General features: G+C 41.9%; 1 protein-coding gene across 1 annotated transcript; it reads left to right on the forward strand.

Moving 5' to 3' along the window:
* The first annotated feature begins 7,006 nt into the window (after window positions 1-7,006).
* Window positions 7,007-25,644, forward strand: LOC142760504 (G-protein coupled receptor family C group 6 member A-like). The gene is made up of 6 exons (XM_075863700.1): window positions 7,007-7,140; window positions 7,945-8,242; window positions 13,715-14,572; window positions 15,122-15,334; window positions 20,052-20,169; window positions 24,426-25,644. Exons 1-6 carry the CDS (start codon window positions 7,007-7,009, stop codon window positions 25,481-25,483), a joined length of 2,679 nt encoding a protein of 892 aa, XP_075719815.1. The 3' UTR covers window positions 25,484-25,644.
* Window positions 25,645-26,001: the final 357 nt, after the last annotated feature.

Here is a 26,001-nt window from a genome sequence, read left to right on the forward strand (position 1 = left end):
CCCTACATATAGCCCCCTCTATAGATTGTGCCCAACATATAGCCTCCCTCTCCTCCTGTAGATAATGTGACACACACTTTTTAAAGAAAAAAAAACTTTACATACTCACCTTGTTTCCATTCCCGCGCCGTCCTGTGTCAATGCAGGTCTGCTCTCTTCTGAGCAGGTCTGAACGATGCAAGCAACACAATGGCGTCATTGCGCCGCTTGCGTCACTGAAAGGCGTTGATTGACATGGCTGAATGACCAAATCTGCGCCTTTCAACAATGGAAGCGGCACGCAACGTTGAAAGGTGCTGATTGGCGGGGCAAGTCATTCTGTCCTGCCAATCAGCGTCATTGTGTTATATAGACGAAGGTACAATTAGTGAAGGAGGGGGTGGCGGCGGCTGGTTTCAGTGGCACCGCCGCCCCCTCAGAGAAGCAGCAGACCATGGACGGTGCGGCCCTGGTTGCAGTCTCCGTTCCCGGCCATTGCAGGCAGGTGTCAGCTGTATAAAACAGCCGGCACCCACTGCATATTTTAAAGGATCTGCCAGACACAGCTTCTGTGTCGACGCCCGTGGTTAATCAGTCTGCATCTGTCCCTAGGTCTGATAGAGTGACTCAATCTGCTACCACTCAGGCTGGTAGGCTGAGGAGTGGGAGAACCTATCACAGCCTGGCCAGATGGTTCTAGCTCCCACCCTTGGTCTATTTATACCTTCATTTGTTGTCTGTCCTTTGCCTGTGATTCTAGGACGGACTGTGCAAGTAGGCAGAGACTGAGTGGCGGGTAGATTAGGGCACACCTGTCTCTCTATCCCTTCATTACATAATCACAGGCCCATATACCTTTTCTACCCTGGTTCCTACACTACTATGGACCCCCTTGAGGCCCTGGCTCAGTAAATGCAGGGTCTCTCCCTACAGGTCCAAGCCCTGGCTCAGAGGTGCAACCAGCGTGATGCTACCCAGGTAGTGCCTTCCACCTCACCTCTTGAACCCCACCTCAAGTTGCCTGATCGGTTCTCCGGGGACCGGAAGACTTTTTTCTCCTTTCAGGAGAATTGTAGGCTCTATTTCCATCTAAGGCCCCTCTCCTCAGGTTCTGAGAGCCAGCAAGTGGGTATAATTATGTCCCGGCTCCAGGATGGCCCCCAAGAGTGGACCTTCTCCTTGGCTCCTGACGCCCCTGAACTTTCCTCTGTTGACCTTTTTTTCTTCTGCTCTCGGGCTCATCTATAATGGGACTGACAAGACTGCCTTTGCCGAGAGTCATCTGGTGACCTTACGTCAGGGTAAGAGACCTGTTGAGGAGTACTGTTCTGACTTTAGGAAGTGGAGTGTAGCTTCACGGGGGAATGACCCTGCCTTAAGGTGCCAGTTAAATTGGGTCTATCGAACGCCCTGAAAGACCTGTTAGTTAGCTATCCCTCTTCTGACTCTCTAGACCAGGTTATGGCCTTAGCGGTATGTCTTGACCGACGTCTCAGGGAACGACGACTTGAACGTTTTTGTGCCTTTTCCTCTGGCTCCCCTATGATGGCTCCCCAGGCTCCGTTGCTTCGTTCTTCCACGGAAAACTCAGATGAACCAATGCAACTCGGGGCCTCCGTGTCTCCCCAGCAAAGTAGAGAGCTCCGCAGGAAGAATGGTCTCTGCTTCTACTGTGGGGATGACAAGCATCAAGTGAACGACTGTCCTAGGCGTAAGAATAAGCAGCCGGAAAACTTCCGCGCCTAAGTGACCATTGGGGAGGTCGCTTTGGCGCACAGGTATTTCCTGTAAATATGAAACCTAATAAGATCTTGCTTCCCGTTCAGGTCTCTTTTGAGGGTAGGTCTGCCACCGGCAGTGCCTTCGTGGATTCAGGGTCTTCTGCTAATATTATGTCTGTGGAATTTGCTATGTCTCTAGCTATGCCATTGATTGATTTACCTAAACCCGTCCCGGTAGTGGGTATCGACTCCACTCCACTTGCTAATGTTTATTTTACGCAGCATACCCCTGTTTTTGAACTCATTGTTGGCTCCATTCATTTGGAGCAGTGTTCTGTACTGGTGATGCAGGGATTATCGTCCGATTTGGTTTTAGGCCTTCCCTGGTTGCAGAGGCATAATCCCACGTTTAACTGGAATACGGGGGATCAATCTAAATGGGGTAATGAATGCATGACGTCCTGTTTTTCTGTTAATTTTATTTCTCTCCCTGAGGAGGTGAACACTCTACCTGAGTTAATTCAGGACTTCGCTGATGTTTTTTCTAAAAAGGCCTCCGAAGAGTTACCTCCTCATAGAGAATATATTGCGCTATCGATTTGGTACCAGGAGTACCTAAGGGTAGGATATTTAATCTCTCTTGTCCCAAACGTGAAGCCATGAGAGAATATATCCAGAAAAGCCTGGCCAAGGGTTACATTCGTCCCTCTACTTCTCCGGTAGGTGCTGGCTTCTTCTTCGTCGTAGGGATGGAGGATGGTGGTCCTCGGCCGTGCATCTCTTTACCGAAACTTGAATAAGGTCACTGTAAGGAACCAGTATCCCCTTCCTTTGATTCCTGATCTTTTCAATCATGTTCAAGGGGCCCAATGGTTCTCTAAGTTTGATCTTCGGGGGGCTTATAACCTTATCCGAATCAGAGAAGGGGATGAGTGGAAGACTGCATTTAACACACCCGAAGGTTATTTTGAATACCTCGTCATGCCCTTTGGGTTGTGTAATGTTCCCGCGGTCTTCCAGAATTTCATTAATGAGATTTTGAGAGACTACCTTGGGGTATTTCTTGTAGTGTACCTTGATGACATACTTGTGTTTTCCAAGGACTGGTCTTCCCACATTGAGCATGTCAGGAAGGTGCTCCAGGCCCTTCGGGAAAACAAACTCTTTGCTAAAACCGAAAAATGTGTGTTTGGGGTGCAGGAGATACCATTTTTGGGTCATATCCTCACTCCTAATGAATTCCACATGGACCCTGCCAAGGTTCAGGCTGTGGCTGAATGGGTCCAACCTGCCTCCCTGAAGGCGTTACAGTGCTTCCTGGGGTTTGCTAATTACCACAGGAGATTTATTGCTAACTTCTCGGTCATCGCTAAGCCTCTTACGGATCTTACTCGCAAGGGTGCTGATATCCTCCACTGGCCTCCGGAGGCGGTCCAGGCTTTTAAGATCCTTAAGAAGTGCTTTATCTCTGCCCCAGTGCTGATTCAGGCTAACCAAATGGCGCCATTCATCGTGGAGGTTGACGCCTCCGAGGTGGGAGTGATTGCTGTCTTGTCCCAGGGTACCAGGTCTCCCACCCATCTCCGTCCCTGTGCCTACTTCTCCAGGAAGTTCTCGCCACTGAGAGTAACTATGACGTTGGCAACCGCGAACTCTTAGCCATTATATGGGCATTTGAAGAGTGACGTCACTTCTTGGAGGGGGCTAGGCACCAAGTAACGGTCCTTACCGACTACAAGAATCAGGTTTTCCTAGAATCTGCCCGGAGGCTAAACCTGAGACAAGCTTGATGGGCGTTGTTTTTTACTAGATTCAACTTTGTGGTCACCTATAGGGCTTGGTTTAAAAATATTAAAGCTGATGCACTGTCACGTAGCTTCATGGCCAGCCCTCCCTCGGAGGAGGATCCTGCTTGTGTTTTGCCCCCAGGTATAATTATATCCTCTGTTGATTCTGACTTAGTCTCCGATATTGCGGCTGATCAAGGTTCAGCTCCCGGTAACCTTCCTGAGAACAAGCTGTTTGTTCCCCTGCAATTCCGGCTAAGGGTACGCAGGGAAAATCATGACTCTGCACTATTTGGCCATCCTGGCATCCTGGGTACCAAGCACCTCATTTCTAGAACCTATTGGTGGCCTGGGTTGCCAAAAGACGTTAAGGCCTACGTCGCCGCTTGTGAAATTTGTGCTAGGTCCAAGACTCCCAGGTCCCGACTACCGGGCTTACTATGTTCTTTGCCCATTCCTCAGAGACCTTGGACCCATATCTCCATGTATTTTATCACCGATCTGCCTCCATCCCAAGGCAAGTCGGTGGTGTGGGTTGTAGTAGACCGCTTCAGTAAGATGTGCCACTTTGTGCCCCTCAAGGAACTACCCAATGCCAAGACGTTAGCTACCTTGTTTGTCAAACACATCCTGCGTCTCCATGGGGTTCCTGTCAATATTGTTTCTGACAGAGGGGTACAATTTGTTTTATTGTTTTGGAGAGCTTTCTTTAAGAAGTTGGAGATTGATCTGTCCTACTCCTCGGCCTTCCATCCTGAAACAAATGGCCAAACTGAGAGGACTAATCAGTCTCTAGAACAATATTTAAGGTGTTTTGTCTCTGACTGTCAATATGATTGGGTCTCCTTCATTCCCCTCACCGAATTTTCCCTTAATAGCTGGGTCAGTAACTTGTCAGGGGTCTCCCCCTTTTTCTGTAATTTTGGGTTTAATCCACGGTTCTCCTCCGTTTCACCTGGTGGTTCCAACAATCCCGAGGTAGATGTTGTTCATCGGGAACTGTGCACAGTCTGGACCCTGGTTCAGAAGAACCTTGAGGCGTGTTAGAGCATACAAAAGACTCAGGCAGATAAAAGATGTTCTGCTAACCCCTTGTTTGTGGTCGGGGATCTGGTGTGGCTCTCTTCAAAAAACTTGCGCCTTAAAGTTCCGTCCAAAAAGTTTGCTCCCCGGTATATAGGGCCGTACAAGGTCATTGAGGTCCTTAACCCCGTCTCCTTCCGACTGGAGTTACCCCGTCCTTTTAAATACACAACGTGTTTCATGCCTCCCTCCTGAAACGCTGCTCCCCGTCCTTGGCTACCTCGAGGAAACCCCCGGTCCCTGTTCCCACCCCTGAAGGGGTAGAATTCGAGGTGGCCAAGATTGTGGACAGCAGGATGGTCCGAGGCTCCCTCCAGTACCTGGACCATTGGAGAGGATACGAGCCTGAGGAGAGGACTTGGGTTCCCGCCCGGGATGTTCACGCTGGGTTATTGCTCAGGAGGTTCCATCTTCGGTTCCCCAATAAGCCAGATCCACCTAGGAAGGGTCCGGTGGCCCCTCATAAAAGGGGGGGGGTACTGTAAAGGATCTGCCAGACACAGCTTCTGTGTCGACGCCCGTGGTTAATCAGTCTGCTTCTGTCCCTAGGTCTGATAGAGTGGCTCGATCTGCTACCCCTCAGGCTGGTAGGCTGAGGAGTGGGAGAACCTATCACAGCCTGGCCAGATGGTTCTAGCCCCCGCCCTTGGTCTATTTATACCTTCATTTGTTGTCTGTCCTTTGCCTGTGATTCTTGTGTTTCCTGGCTCTGCTGTTCCTGCTAATACCATTGACCTCTTCTTCATATTGACCCTGCTTTACTGAATATTCTCCTGTTCTGCTTTTGTTACCGCGTACTCTCCAGGTTTGACTTGGCTCATTCACTACTCTGTTGCTCACGGTGTTTTGTGGGTAACTGCCCCTCTTCCCTTGCTTCTGTGTTCCCTTGTCTGTCTTTGTTTGTCGTTCACATAGTGAGCGTAGGGACCGTCACCCAGTTGTACGCCGTCGCCTAGGACGGACTGTGCAAGTAGGCATGGACTGAGTGTCGGGTAGATTAGGGCTCACCTGTCCGTCTCCCTACCCCTTCATTACACATATGGTGCGAGCTGAGCACATGATTCTGCGCCATATTGTGACAGCGCACATTCGCCATACATGTACGGCAGACGTCACTAAGCAGTTACGCATATTGTGCCTCTTAAAGGGATAGTAAACATAAAGCTTTTGTTAAGGATCTGCCAGGCACAGCTTCTGTATCCACGCCCATAGGTAATCAGTCTGCACCTGCTTCTATGTCTGTGAGACTGACTCCATCTTCCACCACTCAGGATGGCAGGCTTAGGAGTGGGAGAGCCTATCACAGCCTGGCCAGACGGAGCTAGCTCCCGCCCTCTGTCTATTTATACCTGCCTTTCCTGTTCCTCCTTTGCTTGTGATTCTTCTCTGTTGGTTTCCTGGCCCTGCTGCAGCTTCTTGAACTACTTGTCCCTGCTTCGTATTGACCCTGGCTTACTGACTACTCTTCTGCTCTGCGTTTGGTACCTCGTACACTCCTGGTTTGACTCGGCTTGTTCACTACACTCCTGCTCTACGTTTGGCACCTCGTACTCTCCTGGTTTGACTCGGCTCTTTTGCTACTCTTGTTGCTCACGGTGTTGCTGTGGGCAACTGCCCCGTTTCCCTTTGTTCTGTGTTTCCTTGTCTGGTTGTCTGTCGTGCACTTATTGAGTGTAGGGACAGTCGCCCAGTTGTACCCCGTCTCCTAGGGCGGGTCGTTGCAAGTAGGCAGGGACTGAGTGGCGGGTAGATTAGGGCGCACTTGTCTGTTTCCCTATCCCTGTCATTACAGCTTTGTGTACCACTGCATTTATAGTTGTGTTCAGTAAAGTTGAACACTCAAGACTACTACTTCCTCATGGGCCTTAGCAGTCGCTGTAGACTGAAATCAGAGACCGTGTTGATGCCTAAGATTTGACATCAGCACAATCTTCTCTATGGAGAAGGTGGATAAAGTCATTCACGAGGGCATGCCTACCCACTCCATTCTGTGGCAGAGGGGTGAATAGGAGCCCTGATCATGGAGACCATCTGTTTTTTTAGGTAACTTAGGATCAGTACGAGATACTTAAGAGAGATGAATTCCCTATATATATATATATATATATATATATATATATATATATATATATATATATATATATATATATATATATATATATATATTAATATATTTATATATACTGTAATATTGTGCTCAAAGGTGATTTTTCACGAAGGGATTTCCCTTTTAAACAGAAGACAATAGACCTGCACACGTCAAACAAAAAATCCTTACATAGATATGTTTCTCGGAATTTCCGCTATTACTTCTTAAAAGCATACAATTACAGTCTTTTTCTAGTCTTCCTCATTTTTCTTTAGGGTAAAGAGATTGTACTTTCAGCTATGTTCCTGCACATGCTTGCATTTATCTTCTCATACTGTGGATTCTTAATGCCATGTGATATACATGAACATCCTGTAGCTCGATTACCTGGAGACATCATGATTGGTGGGATTTTTCCAATTCATGAAGGAGTGACTAATTTATTACAGCGCCCTTATGCTGATGGATTTACTTGTACTGGGTAAGTGTTATAAGGATTGTAAGATAGATAGATCGTAGAATTTATTTTTATCCAAAATTACATACAATAAAATAAAAAATGAAACATTTTCCTTAAATGTGCCCCTAGACTTTAGTGGCCCTATTTGTTTTATTTTCTAAGCGGTTTAAATAATTTTTGCTTGTTTTTTTTCCAACAGATATTGCTGTTTTTCTATACAATTTGAATATTAACTTTATGTATTTTTGTTGTTTTTTTAAAATGTTATTAAGGGTGAAGTATACAAAAATGATGGCTTCACCGATCAGCTGACTGAAGGGGCTGCAGCGTACGTCGCAGTGGCCTCTTCAGTGCTTACCAGGCACAGCGGCGTACACTTCCGTAGCGGCTGTGCTTTGGATTGCAGCTCAGTCCCATTCATTGTGCCTGTAAAATGTGAAAAGGCTGCGGCGACATCAGCTGATCGGCAGGGGTGCTGGGAGTAAGACCCCACCGATCTTATATTGATGACTGGGCCATCAATATAAAAGTCCTGAGAACTGAGCTGCTGTACCAGGCACAGCCACAATTATATGTACAGGCACTATTCTTCTGATCGTCGGGGGTCCTGGATTAAAACCTCCACTGATCAAATCTTGATGGTCTAATCTAAGGATACACCATAAATATTAAAATCCCAACAAAAACTTTTTAAACCTCAATTACACCATAAAATTTCTACAAAATTTACGTATTTTTACTTTTCACATTATGCAATAAGAAATGAAAGTGAGCAAATATTTATGATAGTCTTTCAATGTTTTACAATATCTGATTTTGTTTCAGGCTGGATTTACGAAGTATGAATGATGCCCTTGGCATGATATATGCTATAGAAACAATTAACAATTCCACTGATTTTCAAGGGATAAAACTGGGATATGAAATTTATGATTCATGTGCGGATGGCATGAAAGCAATTCAAGCAACAATGAAGTTAATCCCAGAATTTTCTGCCATAGGAAACTCAACAGAGTGCAACTACAGAGAAGTTATACCTGCTGTCAAAGTTGTTATTGGAGAGGAGTTTTCTGAAATCTCTATTGCAATGTCAAGAATTCTAAGCACTTATTTTATTCCACAAGTAAGCGTCTTTCTATAGCAACAATGTTTTACTGTTGTTGAACATCATAGCTCTAGCCGCTTTTTTACTTCTATTTAAGGGGTTGTTCTGAAATGAGGACCTCCTGATAAACAGCTGAAGATAGAGGTGAAATGTGGTATTGTACAGCACCCATTCAAATAAATGGACGAACTTGTAATACATGGTCTCCCTGAGTCTTCCCAAGCAGGAGCTACTCTTCGCAGGGTCTCTCTGCAATGGCTAATAGAGTGGGTTCCCGATAACGGACCCCCACTATGACGTCCATATGTACTAATAGGGTATACTTCACAGATACATAATCTAGCAATATAGCTGACGCTAACTTCTTAAACCACTATGACATACATGAACATCGTGGAGTGCCCTAACTAAGGCCTCCATGGCATGAATGTACATTATAGTGATTGCGTGGGCATAGGTACTGTGCCCTTGCAATCAATAACAGAAGCCCATTGGTGATTGACAGCTGGGCTCATGTTGTAACATCTGGTACCAGAGAAAGCTCTTTTCCAGGCCGTTAACCCCTTAGATGCTGTGGTCAATTTCGACAGCGGAATCTAAAAGGCTTGACAGAGCTTTTTTTAAAAAAATGCTCAGTCCTGAAAGCTTAAAATAGGCTGGTACTTAAAGGGATTTCCCTAGATAAAATGACTATGTGTTAATGCTTCTAAATACATTTGTAATATACTTACATTTTCCAAATTGGCCCCGTTTCCATATGCTGCCGTGGGTAATTGACGGGTGACGTCACTCTCTGGCCGCTGTGTTGATTTTCAATTCTTTTCCGGGTATACGACATGTCACTTGTGACATGCTGTGTATGGGCTGTTCTGTTGTACCGCTCGTAATGCACATGCGCGGTCCCTGCTTTTATCTCGAGAACAGCAGGGACCGCGAGAACAGCAGGGACCGCACATAAATTTTAACAGAACAGCCCATACATGGCACGTCACAAGTGATGTGTTGTATACCCGGAAAAGAATTGAAGATAAAACACAATGGCCAGAGAGTGACGTCACCCGTCAAGTACCCCATGACAGCATCTGGAAACGGGGCCAATTTGGAAAATGTAAGTATATTACAAATGTATTTATATTAAGAAATTAGTAGCGTTAACACATAGTCATTTTATCTCGGAAAACCCCTTTAAGGGGTTTATCCCTTTAGGAAGTAGCCTATTTTGGCCTTCAAGATTCGCTGATTTTTCATCGTCGCAACAGGAGCCGCACCTTTTTTATTTTTCCATCGATATAGCCGTATGAGGGTTTGTTTTTTTACACAAGTTGTAATTTTTAAAGTCACCATTTTGGGGTGCACAAAATGTATTGTATAACTTTTTGATTCTTTTTAAGAGAGGGTGGAACAAAAAGCAATTATGCCATTGCATCTTGGGTTTTGTTTATACAGCATTCACCATGCAATATAAATGATAAGTTAACTCTTTTCTGAAGGTCAGTATATTTCCGGTACCAATTTTTTTTTCGTTTTACTACTTTTGCACAGTAAAAACACTTTTTACTGGAGAAATTATTTGTTTTTAACAACACAACTATTTTAATTGTCCGTCGACAAAGCTTTGTGAGGGCCTGTATTTTCAGGACATGTTTTCATTAGTACCATTATGGGGTCCATATGAATTTTTGATCGCTTTTTATTTTGATTCTGTGAGGTGGGATACGTGTTCGCTGTGGTGGGTTAAAAAACATGAGAATTTTATAGTTTGAATTGTTACAAATGCGGTGATACCAGTTATGTGTATTACTTTGCAATATTTTTTTACATAGAGCATTTTCTTATTGGGGGTAAAAAAAATGTGTCTTTTTTTCTCTTTATTCTTTTTATGCATATTTTTTTATAATTTTGTTTAGCTTATTTGACATTTTCTTTTTAGTCCCACTAGGGTACTAGTCTATGCGATCATTTGATTGCTGATATAATACACTCTAAGGGCGGGTTCACACATGGCGGAATTTCACTTAAATTCCGCTGCGGACACTCCGCAGCGTTAATCCGCAGCGGAGCCGTTTCTCCATTGACTTTCACTTTAATTTAGCAGTGTTCGTTTACACGATGCGTACAATTCCGCTGCGGAGCATAGGCTGCGGAGCGGAATTTGGTGTCCGCAGCATGCTCTGTCTGTTGCGGAGCAGTGGCGGACTGGTTGCGGACTCATGGCGGAATTTCTCCATTGACTTCAATGGAGAGTCAAAATTCCGCAATGAAGTCCGCAGATCTTATGTGTGCTGCGGAGCGTATTGTTTTTACTACCATGACATTTCTTCATTCTGGCTGGACCTATGTATTTCTAGGTCTACAGCCAGACTGAGGAAGTCAATGGGGCTCCCGTAATGACGGGAGTGTTGCCTGGAGACGTCAGTAAATAGTCACTGTCCAGGGTGCTGAAAGAGTTACGCGATCGGCAGTAACTGTTTCTGCACCCGGGACAGTGACTACCGATCTCAATATACATGTATCTGTAAAAAAAAATATAAGTTCTTACTTACCGAGAACTCCCTGCGTCTGTCTCCAGTCCGGCCTCCCAGGATGACGTTTCAGTGTAAGTGACGGCTGCAGCCAATCACAGGCCAAGCACAGGCTGCAGCGGTCACATGGACTGGAGCGTCATCCAGGGAGGTCGGGCCGGATGCCGAAAGAGGGACGCGTCACCAAGACAACGGGCGGTAAGTATGAATTTCTTTGACTTTCACTAGGGAAAGTGCTGTCCCTTCTCTCTATCCTGCACTGAATAGGGAGAAGAGAAGCACTTTTCCTGCAGTCCGCAGCGGCCAGTCCGCATCAATTTTCTGCACATTTTGTGCAGATCCGCTGCAGAATCTGCAACGCAGATTCTGTGCGGCATTGATGCGGACAGTTGCGGAGGAATTCCGCCATGTGTGGTCATGCCCTAATACTTCTGTGTAATACTTCTGTATAATGCTGACAAACAACCTATTAGGCCCTGATTCTGGCTGGACCTAATAGGTGTGCTAAGATGGAAGAACTGGGGGCCATTATTAGGCACCCTGCTGCCATAGCAATCCATCGGCACGGGCATGATCGTGTCACACTTCGGTCCTCTGTCTGAGTTATCTCCGATCCCGCCACTAGAACGAGGTGTGGGCTGTACTTTACAGCTGGCAACCCTCAAGCAGCTGTGCCCGAGCCATCACTATGATGTACATTTATGTTATTTTGCGGTAACTGTACAGTTCCCACAACGTAAATGTACATAATAGGACAGGAATGGGATAAAACCTTTGGAGATATCAATATTTATTTTGGGATAATATTTTGTTTTAGTATTTACGTATCTAAGCTAAGATAGAAAATACTGGTACTGGTAAGCACAGTATTTGTATACTCTTTTCTACTTGGTATTAGAAAAGATTCAATAACAACAGAATTTGCAGGGTGTTAGTGGATTCAATAATGGTTCCCATTGTATGTATCTGTCAGTAGCAGATTGTACTGCACAGTATTCCTCACATTCATTCCTTTCTATTAACAAACCACACTCTTTCCATTGGAAGTTCAATCATGCCATCCTAAATTGTAGTCTGGATTAATAGTGATAATAATGACAAAAGGCACATTCTAGGAAATATTATATTACTTTATTTTGCAGTCACTGCTCATTAGGGATTTAGCTTCAACTGCAATAAAGAGTAATAAAAAAATGAAAAAAAAAATCACAATCCCTCCTTAGGCAGTTGTAGTTGTATTTTTTTGTATATTAGATGTAGTCCAACCAGATATGTTGTGTGTAACCTGCATATATTGCCTTTCTCCAAAAAATTAGGAAAAGATACTGCCAGAGCAATCCTTCCTCCTCTTTTACGATTTTACTCTAGGAGTATTTTTGGTTGACTGAAGAGGTATCTGAACATTTCAGAATCACATGATCTACAAATTTATTGTTTTCAATTAAACACAGCTATAAACATGTTCATAAATATGCAACAATTCTACACATTGGGAACTACACAAGATGGGAACTACACATTGCTAAAAAGTGAGGAAGATGCCATTTTCATTTATTTCATAAATAGTGTGGCAATCAGTTAATCTTGCCATGTGAAGCTGTAGCCAGCCAGACAATTGCTCTACAATAGGAAAAATGACAGCGAGATGCCACCAGAAGGAAAGCCATTATTTGTTAGCGGCTCTCCACTCTGGTTCATAAAGGGGGGCCCATAGTGACAAACATATGCCTTAATGAGGCATATAGGCAGAGGCTGTCTTCATGAGAAAAAATATTTGGCGTGATTTGCAGGATCAAACATTTAGTATTTTTTTATTCAAAAATTAAATCACAGTACAAATAAACAAAAATAAAAAAATAAATCAACACTTTATTATTTAAAAAGAGATTAATATCAGGGCTTTTTGAAAAAAGTTGAAGAAGCTCTTCAACATTTTTTTTGTTGCCTATATAGTCCAGAATAGACTATTATTAAAGAATAATGTAGATTCTCTTGTGTAATGCCTTTTGTATAATTGTTTTAGTTGTTTTAGTTTTAGTTGATGTGGTATTTATGGGTTGTCTTCCATCTTGGTTCCTTGTTCACCTCTGATATGGTTTCCCTAATGCAGCCTATATTTCCCATAATGCCTCTGTCTCATCACACTGTACTAGCTTTCCTCTGAGTTCTATCTAAGTTTAAAAAGTGATAGATCAGCGACAAAGAACTTCTGTCGTGACCCTGCAGAGTCTCAGTGTGTCCCAAGTGGTGCAGCTTCAGCCTGTCTCCCTGTAAAGTGGAGGTGGATTTGGTAGAATAATAGAGCCACCGCAAGAATGCCACGAAAAATATGAAACAAAGCAGTTTGTTTTCCATTGCTGATGGTAGCACAAATATTATAAATATATTTTTCCCTTGTGGGAGGTATAGCAATAAGTTACAACTATATACAGGTGGAGCAAGCTGGCAAGATAGCTTGCTTGTTGTTCTGTGGGACTGGCAGAGGTAGGGCCAAGTGCACACCTCCCTTGATGCAAAGGGAAGTTTGCTCAGGCATAGTAGACCGCAAGATGGTGGCTGTGTCTGCATAGTTCGGGCCTATTGCCCCTTATGTAGTTGGTGATGGCTGGATGCTAAGTAAGAAGGCCCCTATAGACCCATTGTATGAGAACCAGCTATTCCTAAGTAATTTTTCATGTGGCTGGACACTTCAGACTCACTCTGTTCTTTTGTCTACACTGAACGTCTCCTGTATCCGCCTAGCTAGCTTTCTTCACAGTGTGGGCTACCTCCCCAACCACTTTCTCTGCAGGACCCTGCTACAGCTCAGATCCTAGCACAGATACACAATTTGTTGCTCTAACAAGTAAAACAAGAGAGGAGAAAAATTAATGAATACCTGAATTTATTATTTAAAATAAACTTTACACTTTGTCAATAATATTGCATTTAGGTAAGTTTTTTTTTTTGTATCAATTATTGCTTTCAGATAAGTGCTGCCTCCACTGCTGACACTCTTACTGATGAAAGAAGATTCCTTTCTTTTCTACGGACGGTTCCAAGTGATAAACACCAAACACGTGCAGTGGTGGAGCTGATCAGAACATTTAAGTGGAATTGGGTTGGTGTAATTTCTAGTGATGACGATTATGGACGTTCTGCTCTAGATTTTCTGAATAATAATTTTAAGGAATATGGAATATGCACTGCCTTTACACGTATTGTCCCAACATATGTAGAGCACCCTGCTTTACAGAATAGTTTAAGCAATATAATTAGTGACCTCAAAAGTAGCTTAACAAAGGTTGTTGTTGTGTTTGCAAAAGCTCCAATTGTTAGTAACATTCTTAAAGAAGCTATAAAAAATAACATATCCTGCACATGGATTGCAAGTGACAGCTGGATTGTATCTGGACAAGTTGCAAATCTTGAAAATATTAAAAATGTTGGGGCAGTAATAGGATTTACATTTAGGGGAGGTGCCGTTCCTGGATTTGTGGAATATGTAAAAAATATTTTTCCAATTAACCATGAAGCAACAAATGAATTCCTTCAAGAGTATAAAGAGTTGAGATTCGGTTGTACCGAGGAATACAGAGAATATCTGCAATGCATTCATTCATCCTCCAAAATTTGCAACATTCCTGATTTAGTGCAATATAAGTCTCCCCTGGCATGCAGCAAGGAAAATATTTCTCTAGTTAATGATGACTACCTGGTGAAGAATATAGAACCTGGCACTGTATACTCTACATCCCTAGCTGTTGCTGCCATCGCTGAAGCACTTAAAGCTATGGTTTGCAAAGATGGAATATGTGATAAGAATCTGCAAGTTTCACCACATCAGGTAAAGTACCATACAATCATGAAATATCACATCAATATATTTTATGTAATGTCTTAAAGCACTACTAAAATATTAACATGAAAAAGGATAGTATGAAACCAATAGGTTAGATCACCCTATGATGTATTGGACCATTTAACAACAGATAAACAAAAATTTTACTTACTATTTCTACATTTCTTTCTTATTGTGTTCTTTGAAATTGTTTGGTCTGCCTCTATGGTCACCCTGAGTATTATATAAAATGAGAAGATCTAGTGTATATAGAATGTAAAAGAGGCACATGTTGCATTATTATTATTATCATAAATTTGCACTTATGGTCCAAGAGGTAATAAACTCATATTGTGTTAAACGTACATTATGCAGACTATCTAATGTAGAGCATGATGTATAAATAAAAAAGCAGTGAGCAAAATTATTGATTTTCCCGTTATCGTGAAAATGTGTAATATTGACTATGTAGTACATACAGTAGTCACTACATTACAACATGCAATAATACTAATGCATACATTTTGTTATATTCATTTTATTCTGATTTTAAAGCTCTTTGAAGAACTAAAGAAGAACAAGTTTTTCTACTATGGTGACGCATTCCACTTTGAAAGCTCTGGTGAGGTCTTATTGGGATATAACTTAATCAATTGGCAAACATCTGAAGATTCTACAGTCTTTAAGTTAGTTGGACAATATGACACTATAAATCAAAGAATACAGTTCAACAGAAGTCTTATTTTATGGAATACTGAAAATAATGTGGTATGTATTATCTAGGATTCTAAATACATATTTTAGTGTTTGAGATAAAAGCCTACAAGATAATCTATTTAGTTAAACATGATACATGAACCATGCAAAAAATTGAGGCTAGAGGCTTTATGTTAACTAAATTGGGTCAATTGTGCATTCATGTTATTGCAAAATTGTATGTATATATAAACTGTATATTGTGAGCTTTTCAGGGGAATTAGCTCATGGGATCGCCCTCTCTTGGGTAAGGTGGTTGGCACATAAAGAACGTTCACTCAAACTTAACTTCTCTCATACAATTGGCCTATGCCAGATTTATTATCTTCTCATACAGAAAAGACAAAACACTTCAATAGTACATCAAAACGAAATCCTAGGATGTCTGGCCACTAACTAAATACATAGCGTCCCTCGTTAGCAGGCTCTAAGCCTACCGCCCAGCACCTCAAAACAAATTTTTGTTGTTTACCAGAACGTTTTGACAATGTTCCCCAAGCTGGAAGTTTTGGCTTTTCTCCTTCCCCAAGCTGAGAGGCCCTTCTGACTGCCTTTCACCATTCTATAGGGGATTGCTCCCTTGGTGCTTAATTGTACCCACTTGATTCTCTGTTCTTTCCAGCCACCAGATCCTTGTTCCAGGTCTTCCAGAAGACTAATACTCATCACACACACATTCTGCCTGCTGTAAAGGGAAAAACATTACATTTTCTCCTCCATCCAGCAGTGACCACATCAATACAGCCATTCTGATGAGGAAAAACAAATGGCCACCAGGCCCTTTACTGTCTGACAATTAAGCATCAATTTGATGGGCCTCTGGGAGTCCACCACTTTCTCCCTTCTCTGCATGCCTTCCACTACTTGCCGTTGCCGGATCTAAAAGGACTTGATTGCATCTGACTAACACTCTTAACGTGGAACACCAACGCTCCCCAAGTTCTCCAAGTAAGCCTGAAACACCTACACATGCATGGCCGGCTGGCTATGCACTGGCCACAAGTCATTTCCCAAAATCAAAAACTCAATCCACACTAACTCATATGAATGCCACATTGTTTGTGTTCTAGATGACCAAAGCAGAGCAGACATCACAGTTTTACAATGTCCCATAGATGGAATGCTCCAACGACCACTGCTCTTCGAGCCTTCCTGCGGAACCTGTCACACTGAAAACAGTAGAGAACACCAGCAGAACAGTTCTCCATGCCCTGTATGTGCTAGACCCTAAAAGACAAATTCAACTGCAAACAAAGGACCAGTTAAGGTAGCAGTATCAATGTCTATCCCAGACAGGAAAAGGACCAGGCAATCTTGAAACTAAGCCGCCAGAGGTGGAAAGCAAATAAAATAATTGCTCAGTGTTGACATTTACACATTTAGATAAAATCAGCATTATGATCCATCAGTAGTATAATTTTTTTTTACCTAAAGCTCTTAAGAAAATAATATTAATTCAAATAAAATAGAATAAAGATCTGCTTTTCAATGCAAGACAATCCATACCATAATCTGGTAAAACTCATACTCACAAGACATAACGGCGTTATTTTTGTATTAGCCACTCTATAGGGGAACCTAGGATATAATAGTGCTAATGGAAGAAGTAACATACAGTACTGAAGCTCAAAACCTAAAGATATAATATAACCATCTACTTTGATCCTATCCTCTCTCATATTACAAAACTGCAAGAGAAATATAAAAAGAATATATAAAAAATATACATTTTAAATGTGTCTTAGGCCCCTGTTACATCATGTTTATCCCCTACGTTTAGCTTGTACGTGGTAAAAGATCCCAGCATACACGTTAAATGTGCACATAGGACTCCATTAGCCTGACAGAGGCAAAACTATTGACCTTTTGGCCTCCGTCAGGCTGGTATACGTCAATATACCTTTTTTCGGGTATGGAATAGCATAGCAGATGACAGTATTCCGTACAACGTAACCGTGCAAAGAGATCTTGTACCGTGAGGTATATGTTTTTTAAACATGAGAGCCTATGGGTGACATATGCGACTGTATGGCATACATCACAGGCATACATTTAACGTATACATCATGGGCTTGTTAATATCTTTTCATGATACCATTATAGTCTATGGTTGACAGATACGTTAAACCGATGGCTAGACTATAATAGTATTTGTTTAACAGATACGTCATGAACTTTCATGACCCTAGTTCATTACTTCTCCGAGTAACTGATATTATTACAGTTTGTGGTTACGGATGCCAATATAAGGGCCATTATAGCATTCCCCCAGTATACGTCAAATGTAGGCCATTTAACGTGATGTGGAGTAGGCCAAAGCCATTTCCACCCTCCTCCTTCTCGCAAACCTGGCTGTAAGGGTGGCCATATATTTTAGATAGCAGAATACATGCAGAGTGAGCGTAGATGTGTATAGTGGAGACGGGAGGAATAGCTGTTGGCCGAACGATAGTTTGGCTGACAGCTACTCCTCCCAACTCCCCTATACACTTGCGCACTCAGCTCTATATGTATTCTCAGGGAGAAAGCCACTGTCAGACTCGTCTTGCGGTGGCTTATCCAATACTAAACAAAAGGATCAGTATGTTGAAATTCAACACGCCTGTTCGTTCTCTTCCTCAACATCTGTCGTCAGGGTAGAATCGGGACACCATCATACTCATTAAATGGTCGGCTGGTCTTGTCAAAATCTGCGGGTTCAGCCGACTTACATCTAATGTGTATGGCCAGCTTAAGGCAACTGGCTGCTGAAGGAGCCTTCTCCCACTGCTCTATCTGCTTTAGGAACCAGGAATAATGAGCCTCGCCAATTAGTGAAGCCCATCTTCTTCAGCCATTTGCTAGCTTAACAATGGATTGGGACAAAATTAACATCTGTGATTCCTGAAAGATTTCTACAAAACTGTTTGTTTCCGGAACATGCAGAAAATCCTGCAGACTGACAGTGTGGGCAAGCTTTCTCCTGTTCACTTTCATCATTCATTTTCAGGATTTTTGTTCTTTTAAAAAATAATCTCAATGATGTGCAGATCAGCAGTTATTGCCAGGAAGATGCAAGTAAATCCTCATTTGTGTATATACACTACCGTTCAAAAGTTTGGGGTCACCCAGACAATTTTGTGTTTTCCATGAAAACTCACACTTATATTTATCAAATGAGTTGCAAAATGACTAGAAAATATAGTCAAGACATTGACAAGGTTAGAAATAATGATTTTTATTTGAAATAATAATTTTCTCCTTCAAACTTTGCTTTCGTCAAAGAATGCTCCATTTGCAGCAATTACAGCATTGCAGACCTTTGGCATTCTAGCTGTTAATTTGCTGAGGTAATCGGGAGAAATTTCACCCCATACTTCCAGAAGCCCCTCCCACAAGTTGGATTGGCTTGATGGGCACTTCTTGCGTACCATACGGTCAAGCTGCTCCCACAACAGCTCTATGGGGTTGAGATCTGGTGACTGCGCTGGCCACTCCATTACAGATAGAATACCAGCTGCCTGCTTCTTCCCTAAATAGTTCTTGCATAATTTGGAGGTGTGCTTTGGGTCATTGTCCTGTTGTAGGATGAAATTGGCTCCAATCAAGCGCTGTCCACAGGGTATGGCATGGCGTTGCAAAATGGAGTGATAGCCTTCCTTATTCAAAATCCCTTTTACCTTGTACAAATCTCCCACTTTACCAGCACCAAAGCAACCCCAGACCATCACATTACCTCCACCATGCTTGACAGATGGCGTCAGGCACTTTTCCAGCATCTTTTCAGTTGTTCTGCGTCTCACAAATGTTCTTCTGTGTGATCCAAAAACCTCAAACTTAGATTCGTCTGTCCATAACACTTTTTTCCAATCTTCCTCTGTCCAATGCCTGTGTGCTTTTGCCCATATTAATCTTTTCCTTTTATTAGCCAGTCTCAGATATGGCTTTTTCTTTGCCACTCTGCCCTGAAGGCCAGCATCCCGGAGTCGCCTCTTCACTGTAGACGTTGACACTGGAGTTTTGCGGGTACTATTTAATGAAGCTGCCAGTTGAGGACCTGTTAGGCGTCTATTTCTCAAACTAGAGACTCTAATGTACTTGTCTTGTTGCTCAGTTGTACAGCGCGGCCTCCCACTTCTCTTTCTACTCTGGTTAGAGCCTGTTTGTGCTGTCCTCTGAATGGAGTAGTACACACCGTTGTAGTAAATTTTCAGTTTCTTGGCAATTTCTCGCATGGAATAGCCTTCATTTCTAAGAACAAGAATAGACTGTCGAGTTTCACATGAAAGCTCTCTTTTTCTAGCCATTTTGAGAGTTTAATCGAACCCACAAATGTAATGCTCCAGATTCTCAACTAGCTCAAAGGAAGGTCAGTTTTATAGCTCCTCTAAACAGCAAAACTGTTTACAGCGGTGCTAACATAATTGCACAAGGGGTTTCAAGTGTTTTCTAATCATCCATTAGCCTTCTAACACAGTTAGCAAACATAATGTACCATTAGAACACTGGAGTGATGGTTGCTGGAAATGGGCCTCTATACACCTATGTAGATATTGCATTAAAAACCAGACGTTTGCAGCTAGAATAGTCATTTAGCACATTAACAATGTATAGAGTGTATTTCTGATTAATTTAATGTTATCTTCATTGAAAAAAACGGTGCTTTTCTTTCAAAAATAAGGAAATTTCTAAGTGACCCTAAACTTTTGAACGGTAGTGTTTATATATATATATTTTTTTTAATCTATAGGTTCCATTTTCTAATTGCACACCTACATGCAGTCCTGGATATTATAAAGAACACTCATTGATTTCTTGCTGTTATAAATGTCTTCCATGCGCAGAAGATTACTACTCTCCCATATCTGGTATGTACATTTAAGTAATACTGGTCAAAACTGCTGTCACATAGTAGCATCAATTTGTTGCAAATATTGGAAAATTAGGCCATGGCGCTGTAGCAGATCTTCCAGCAAAGGTTAGGTTGAAAACAGTAACCTTTCCTATTAGACTGGGATGTAAAGTTGACCATGGGATGGCTCACTCCCAGTTTCACAGACAGCTTACAAAAGTGTATGACAGCATCTTCTTAGATCAAAAAGATTATTTATTCATGCCAAACCTGTACATACAAAGATAGGCGTAGTTTCGGCCCCATACGACAGGGACTTCCACTAGCCTGAGGATCGCCTATTTGTATGGGCCCGAAATGGCGCTGTAGCAGATCTGTCCTACCTAATCCATCTGCAATTCCATCAGATTTGAAAGCAAGAATAGTGCAACATGAAGTATTATTATTGTCGACAAAATGAGGGAGGTCACGACAGATTCAGTACGACCGTCCCGGTCATGGCTTCCATTCTCAACAATACCCATGACACATATGTGACTAAAGCCATAAATGTTAGATGAGTATAAGAGGATGTTTTGCCAACTACTACAGAAGTTGGGTTCATATACCCTTTAAAGAGAGACTCACTATTAAATTCAATATTAACCAATAATATTCTTTGGTGAAATAATGTACTACTTTTGTAAAGATATACAAAGGATAAAGGTTACTTACATCACCACTGAGTTAAAGGGAAGGTGTCATGAATTATTTTTTTTTATCATATTGCTTTTAATATCATAATAACATAAATTGTATTTATTTGTGTTTTTGTGTTCTACTTTTTACTTTGTTCTTATTTTTACTTCTCTTTGGGAGCTGCCATTTTTTTTTCATCTCTGTATGTGTTGATTAACGACACATACAGAGATGGAATACGGCACATACAACCCCATAGAGAATGCGTAATGGAGCCGTTCCATTCACTGCAGCATACGCCGTCTGTGTGGGAACGGCGCATGCGCCGCTCCCACACAGACCAAAACTAAGCTCGTTCGCAGATATTATATATTGTGTCCCTATCCTGCGAGTCCATTTATCTTTTAATACACAACAGCATTTTCTGACCTTAGAAGCAGCTGATTTACATTGCAAGCTGTTATTTAGTCTATGATCTACATGTACATCCAGATCCGTCTCAACAAGTGACTCTCCACCCTTTTAAACCCCCCTAGGACATCTGAGCCTTGGGGTACACCACTTATAACCATGGACCATTCAACGTATTTAAAGGAACAGTGTCATGGCAAATAATTTTTTTTATATGTTAAAGATGTTAGTGCTTTAATAAAAACGTTTTTATTCATTTGTGTGTTTGTGTTTTACTTTTTCTTATTTTTACACTTTTTCTTCCCTATGGGGGCTGCCATTTTTTGTTCCATTTCTGTGTGTGTCGATTAACGACACACACAGACATGGAGTACGGCAGCCACAGTCCCATAGGGACTGCGAACGGCTCCCGTCCCATTGACTGCCGTGTACGGCGTCTGTGTGGGAACTGCGCATGCGCCGCTCCCACACAGTCCTATTCGAAATTGGCGCCGTCCGGCGCCATTTTCCTGTGGACCGGAAGTCGCGGCCGGACAGTAATATTACTACTTCCGGTCGCGGCTTCCGGACTTGTGCACATGGAACAGCGGCAGCAAAGGGAGCGGACGGGCCGGAGGGAGCCGCGGCGGCAGGAGCAGGTAAGAGATTTCAATGTATGTTAGTGTTTGTGTGTGTTTACTACTGTATGTAAACCTACTACACTGTGGGTTACCTCAAAAAATGGCGACACACAGTGTAGGAGGTTAAACCTTTCAAACCCCTCGTTTATCCCGGCACTAGCCAGGATAAAGGAGGGGGGGATGCTGAGAGCTCACTAGAGCGAGGGCTTTTAACCCAATGTTGCAATGCTGCAATTTTGGGAACTAGCTCCATCTAGTGACCAAAATTGGGTAGTATTATAAATTAGAATTAATTTATAATATTTCCTGACTATTTCCTGACTCGTGAAAAAAATAAAAAAAATTTGAACCATGTTTAATCACCCACACACTAAATGTTTAATTTTTTTAAAAAAAACATGTTTTTCTGGCAACACATTCCCTTTAAAGCCACAACTCTCTGGATACGGTCCTTGAGCCAATTTTCAATCCAATTACAAACTATACTTTCTAAACCTATAGACTTTAATTGACCTATTAGGTGTCTATCAGGGACAGTGTCAAATGCCTTTGTAAAGTCCAAAAATACCCCAAGATCAGTCAAGGCTCTTACTCACCTTTTCATAAAAACAAATCAGGTTGGTTTGACAAGGTCTGTCCTTAGTAAAACCTTGCTGTCTCTCACTTATAATACTATTTTCTGTCACATATTTCTGTATATTGTCCCTTAAGAGTCACTCAAATTTTTCCCACAATGATTGTTAAATAGGAACTACACTTTCTTCAAACTTTTGATATGTCACAGAGACATATCAAAAGTTTGGATCGGTGGAGCTCCGGGTGCTGAGACCCCCACCATTGCTGAACAAAGGTGCAAAGGCGCTCAGCTGAGATCTTTGCTCTTTCGACTGTAAGAAGTGCTCCTCGTCATGCTGAAGACAACTTGCATAGAAAGTTTTTGTAAGCCGTCTTCAGCCTGGCAGGGAGCACCAATCACAGCCGAAGGTGCAAGGCACTCAGCTGAGTGCTTCTGCCCCTTCATTTCAGCAACGGTGGGGGTCTCAGCACCCGGACTACCACCAAGATCGATGAAATTGTAGTTACTCTTTAAGCTTATTGGTCTATAATTACCCAATAAAGACCTAGAGTACTTTTTGAAAATAAGCACCACATTTGCCCTGCGCCAGTCCCTCGGCACTATACCAGTTATTAAAGAATCTCGGAATTTTATGAAGATGTGGACAGAAATAACTTAACTGAGTTCTTTAAGAACTTTTGGGAGTAATCCATCTGGTACCGGAGCCTTGTTCACATTTTTTTAATTTAACTTAGCTTGGAACATATCTACATTCAGCCAATTCAGTATAATAATTGATGTATTAACAGCACTGGCAGCGCCAACATCAGCTGCTCTTTCTTCTGTTGTATATACAGAGCTAAGGAAACGCATTTAGTAGCTCTCCCTTCTCGTGATACACTGTGACCTACTTTGAATTACCATTATTAAGTACATGTTCTGAACTTGCTTTGCATTTATATACTTCAAAGATGTTTTGGGGATTTACTTGGCTTTCTTTCTTTCTTTTGCCCACTGCCTATAATAACAGAAACAGGTCATACTTACTGATACAAAAGCAGGTTAAAGGGGTTATCCGGGGACCAAAAATGACAAAAATTGCTTTGCAGTCATATTTTTTATGTAAAAAGAAGTCACTTACTAATGTACTTTAATTAAAAATTTGGTACTAAATGGTGCCGTTCAAACCCCGTGAATTGTTCCCGGAAGTCCTGTAGCTTTTCTAATATTGATGATGCATTGACACTGCCCCACGTGACTGAGGCCTTTTTTGTGCTGTTTGTGTTGGCGTGTTATCAATGGCATGACCGCAAGGGGCAGTCACATTGCCTATTGCTGGAGTCTCTTAGCAGAGCATCAGCTGGCGCTTTGCTCGGGACTCCAACACATTTGGTCAGTGAATTCAGGGGTTTCCTATAGCTGGAGTTCCCGTGCAGAGCACCAGCTGATGCTCTGCCTGGGGAATCCAGTATTGCGGCTAATGTCACTGTCCATATATGGACAGTGACGTAGGCAGCAGTACGGGAGTCCCCAGGCATAGCATCAGCTGATGCTCTGCTCGGGGACTCCACTATTGCAGCTGATGTCACTGTCCATATATGGACAGAGACATCAGGGGTTTCCTATCGCTGGTGTCCCCGAGCAGAGCATCAGCTGATGCTCTTCCCGGGGTCTCCAGCATTGCTGCCAACGTCACTGTCACTATTTGTACCTCTTCTGTGTTTTGGACCCACTTAGAAATACTGAAGCAAAATACTGACCAAAATTCTGCCATATCTATCTATCTATCTATCTATCTATCTATCTATCTATCTATCTATCTATCTATCTATCTATCTATCTATCTATCTATCTATCTATCTATCTATCTATCTATTATCTATCTATCTATCTATCTATCTATCTATCTATCTATCTATCTATCTATCTATCTATCTATCTATCTATCTATCTATCTTATCTCTCTCTCTCTCTATCTATCTAATCTACATTTTCATTTGTTTACAGATGCGACTGAATGTGAAAAGTGTCCATCCTTGCAATGGTCGAGAAATGGAAGTGATCAATGTACAAACAGGACGATTGAGTATTTTAAGTGGAAAGACCCATTTGCTATTTCTCTGGTGACTTTTGCAGCGATTGGATTTCTGCTTGTGATAATCACAGGAGTTTTCTTTGTTAAACACTTTGATACTCCGGCAGTTAAAGCAGCGGGGGGACATTACACATTCTTATTGATGATATCATTACTAGTTAGTTTGGTGAGCATTGGGTTTTTCATTGGAGAACCAAACAACACTATCTGTAAAGTTAGACAACCTCTCTTTGGTATCAGCTTCACTTTTTCTGTTTCTTGCATCTTGGTGAAATCTATTCGAATTCTTCTGGCATTTGAGTCAGCCTCAAAAACACAAAAAGTAGTAGCGTTTACTTACCAGCCAGTGATTATCATCAGTGTATTAACTGGTATTCAGATATGTATTTGTACAATGTGGCTTATTCTAAAAGCCCCCTTTTTTAATCAAATTGATACAATACCTCAGGTTTTACTCTTAAAGTGTGATGAAGGTTCATATGCAGCATTCGGCATCATGCTTGGCTACATTGGGTTACTTGCATTAATTTGTTTCCTTCTTGCTTACAAAGGTAGAAAACTGCCTGAAAAATACAATGAGGCTCGATGCATTACATTTAGCATGTTGGTCTACATGTTTGTATGGATTCTCTTTATTCCAATATATGTAAATTCCACCGGAATGTATCTCTCTGCTGTGCAAACACTTGCCATATTGGCTTCTATATATGGAATTATATCTTGCCACCTTCTACCAGCTGGATACATTATATTGTTTAAGAGAAACGTTAACAATAGAAAAATGTATGTAGAAAGTATCTGTGCGTTTTATAGAGCAAAGAGAGGGATGCTATCTGTTCACCAAAATAAGTCCAACCATACAACCAAAACAACAAGTCCAGTTACTGTCAGTGAAGCCACTATATGCACTCAGTCTCCCAGAAGATTATTTTCCTCTCTGGTGGCAAGAAAAAGGCGCAACAGCTACTAGTAATATATTGTGGAGGACTCGCCACCTCTTCTGAAATATCTGCTCTTGTAAATACTTGCATTCTCCGTGAAGTAACAATTCTGGAGCATCTTGTCTTAGAACTTGTACCATTTCTCTGTTATTCCTCCTAGAACTGCGTGAATAAATTGACCATTGGATGTTACCATTCTCCTTGCCAATGGATCATGTCTGACACTATTCGATCAGTTCTGACAGTGTTGGATTATGTAGGGACACACCCTATTGACAAGAGGAAATGTAATATAAAAACATGATGTTATTATTATTGCTTCTAATATCCATTCTGAAAAGTTCAACCCACATCCTTACTGTAGAATGATAAAATTTTATTATATAAATCAACCTAAAAAATATTTTTTTTCACAAAATATACATATGGTACATTGCAGGGTTTTACAGTGATGGCAGCTGGACTTTAACGCGATGCACCATAAATGTATGGCTTGGCTCAGGAGCGGAGCCCACACCCCCAGCAGCGGGAGTCAGCTGTAACATAC

Source organism: Rhinoderma darwinii, chromosome 4, assembly GCF_050947455.1.
Source record: "Rhinoderma darwinii isolate aRhiDar2 chromosome 4, aRhiDar2.hap1, whole genome shotgun sequence".
In the NCBI taxonomy this organism is placed as follows: domain Eukaryota; kingdom Metazoa; phylum Chordata; class Amphibia; order Anura; family Rhinodermatidae; genus Rhinoderma; species Rhinoderma darwinii.

What these genes read in the sequence shown, in the direction of transcription:
- LOC142760504 (XM_075863700.1), top strand. Translation starts at nt 7,007, where the DNA reads ATGCCATGTGATATACATGAACATCCTGTAGCTCGATTACCTGGAGAC. An exon ending in TGCAAGTTTCACCACATCAG is followed by an intron (nt 14,573 to 15,121) that starts GTAAAGTACCAT and finishes CTGATTTTAAAG; the next exon opens with CTCTTTGAAGAACTAAAGAA. An exon ending in GGAATACTGAAAATAATGTG is followed by an intron (nt 15,335 to 20,051) that starts GTATGTATTATC and finishes TTTAATCTATAG; the next exon opens with GTTCCATTTTCTAATTGCAC.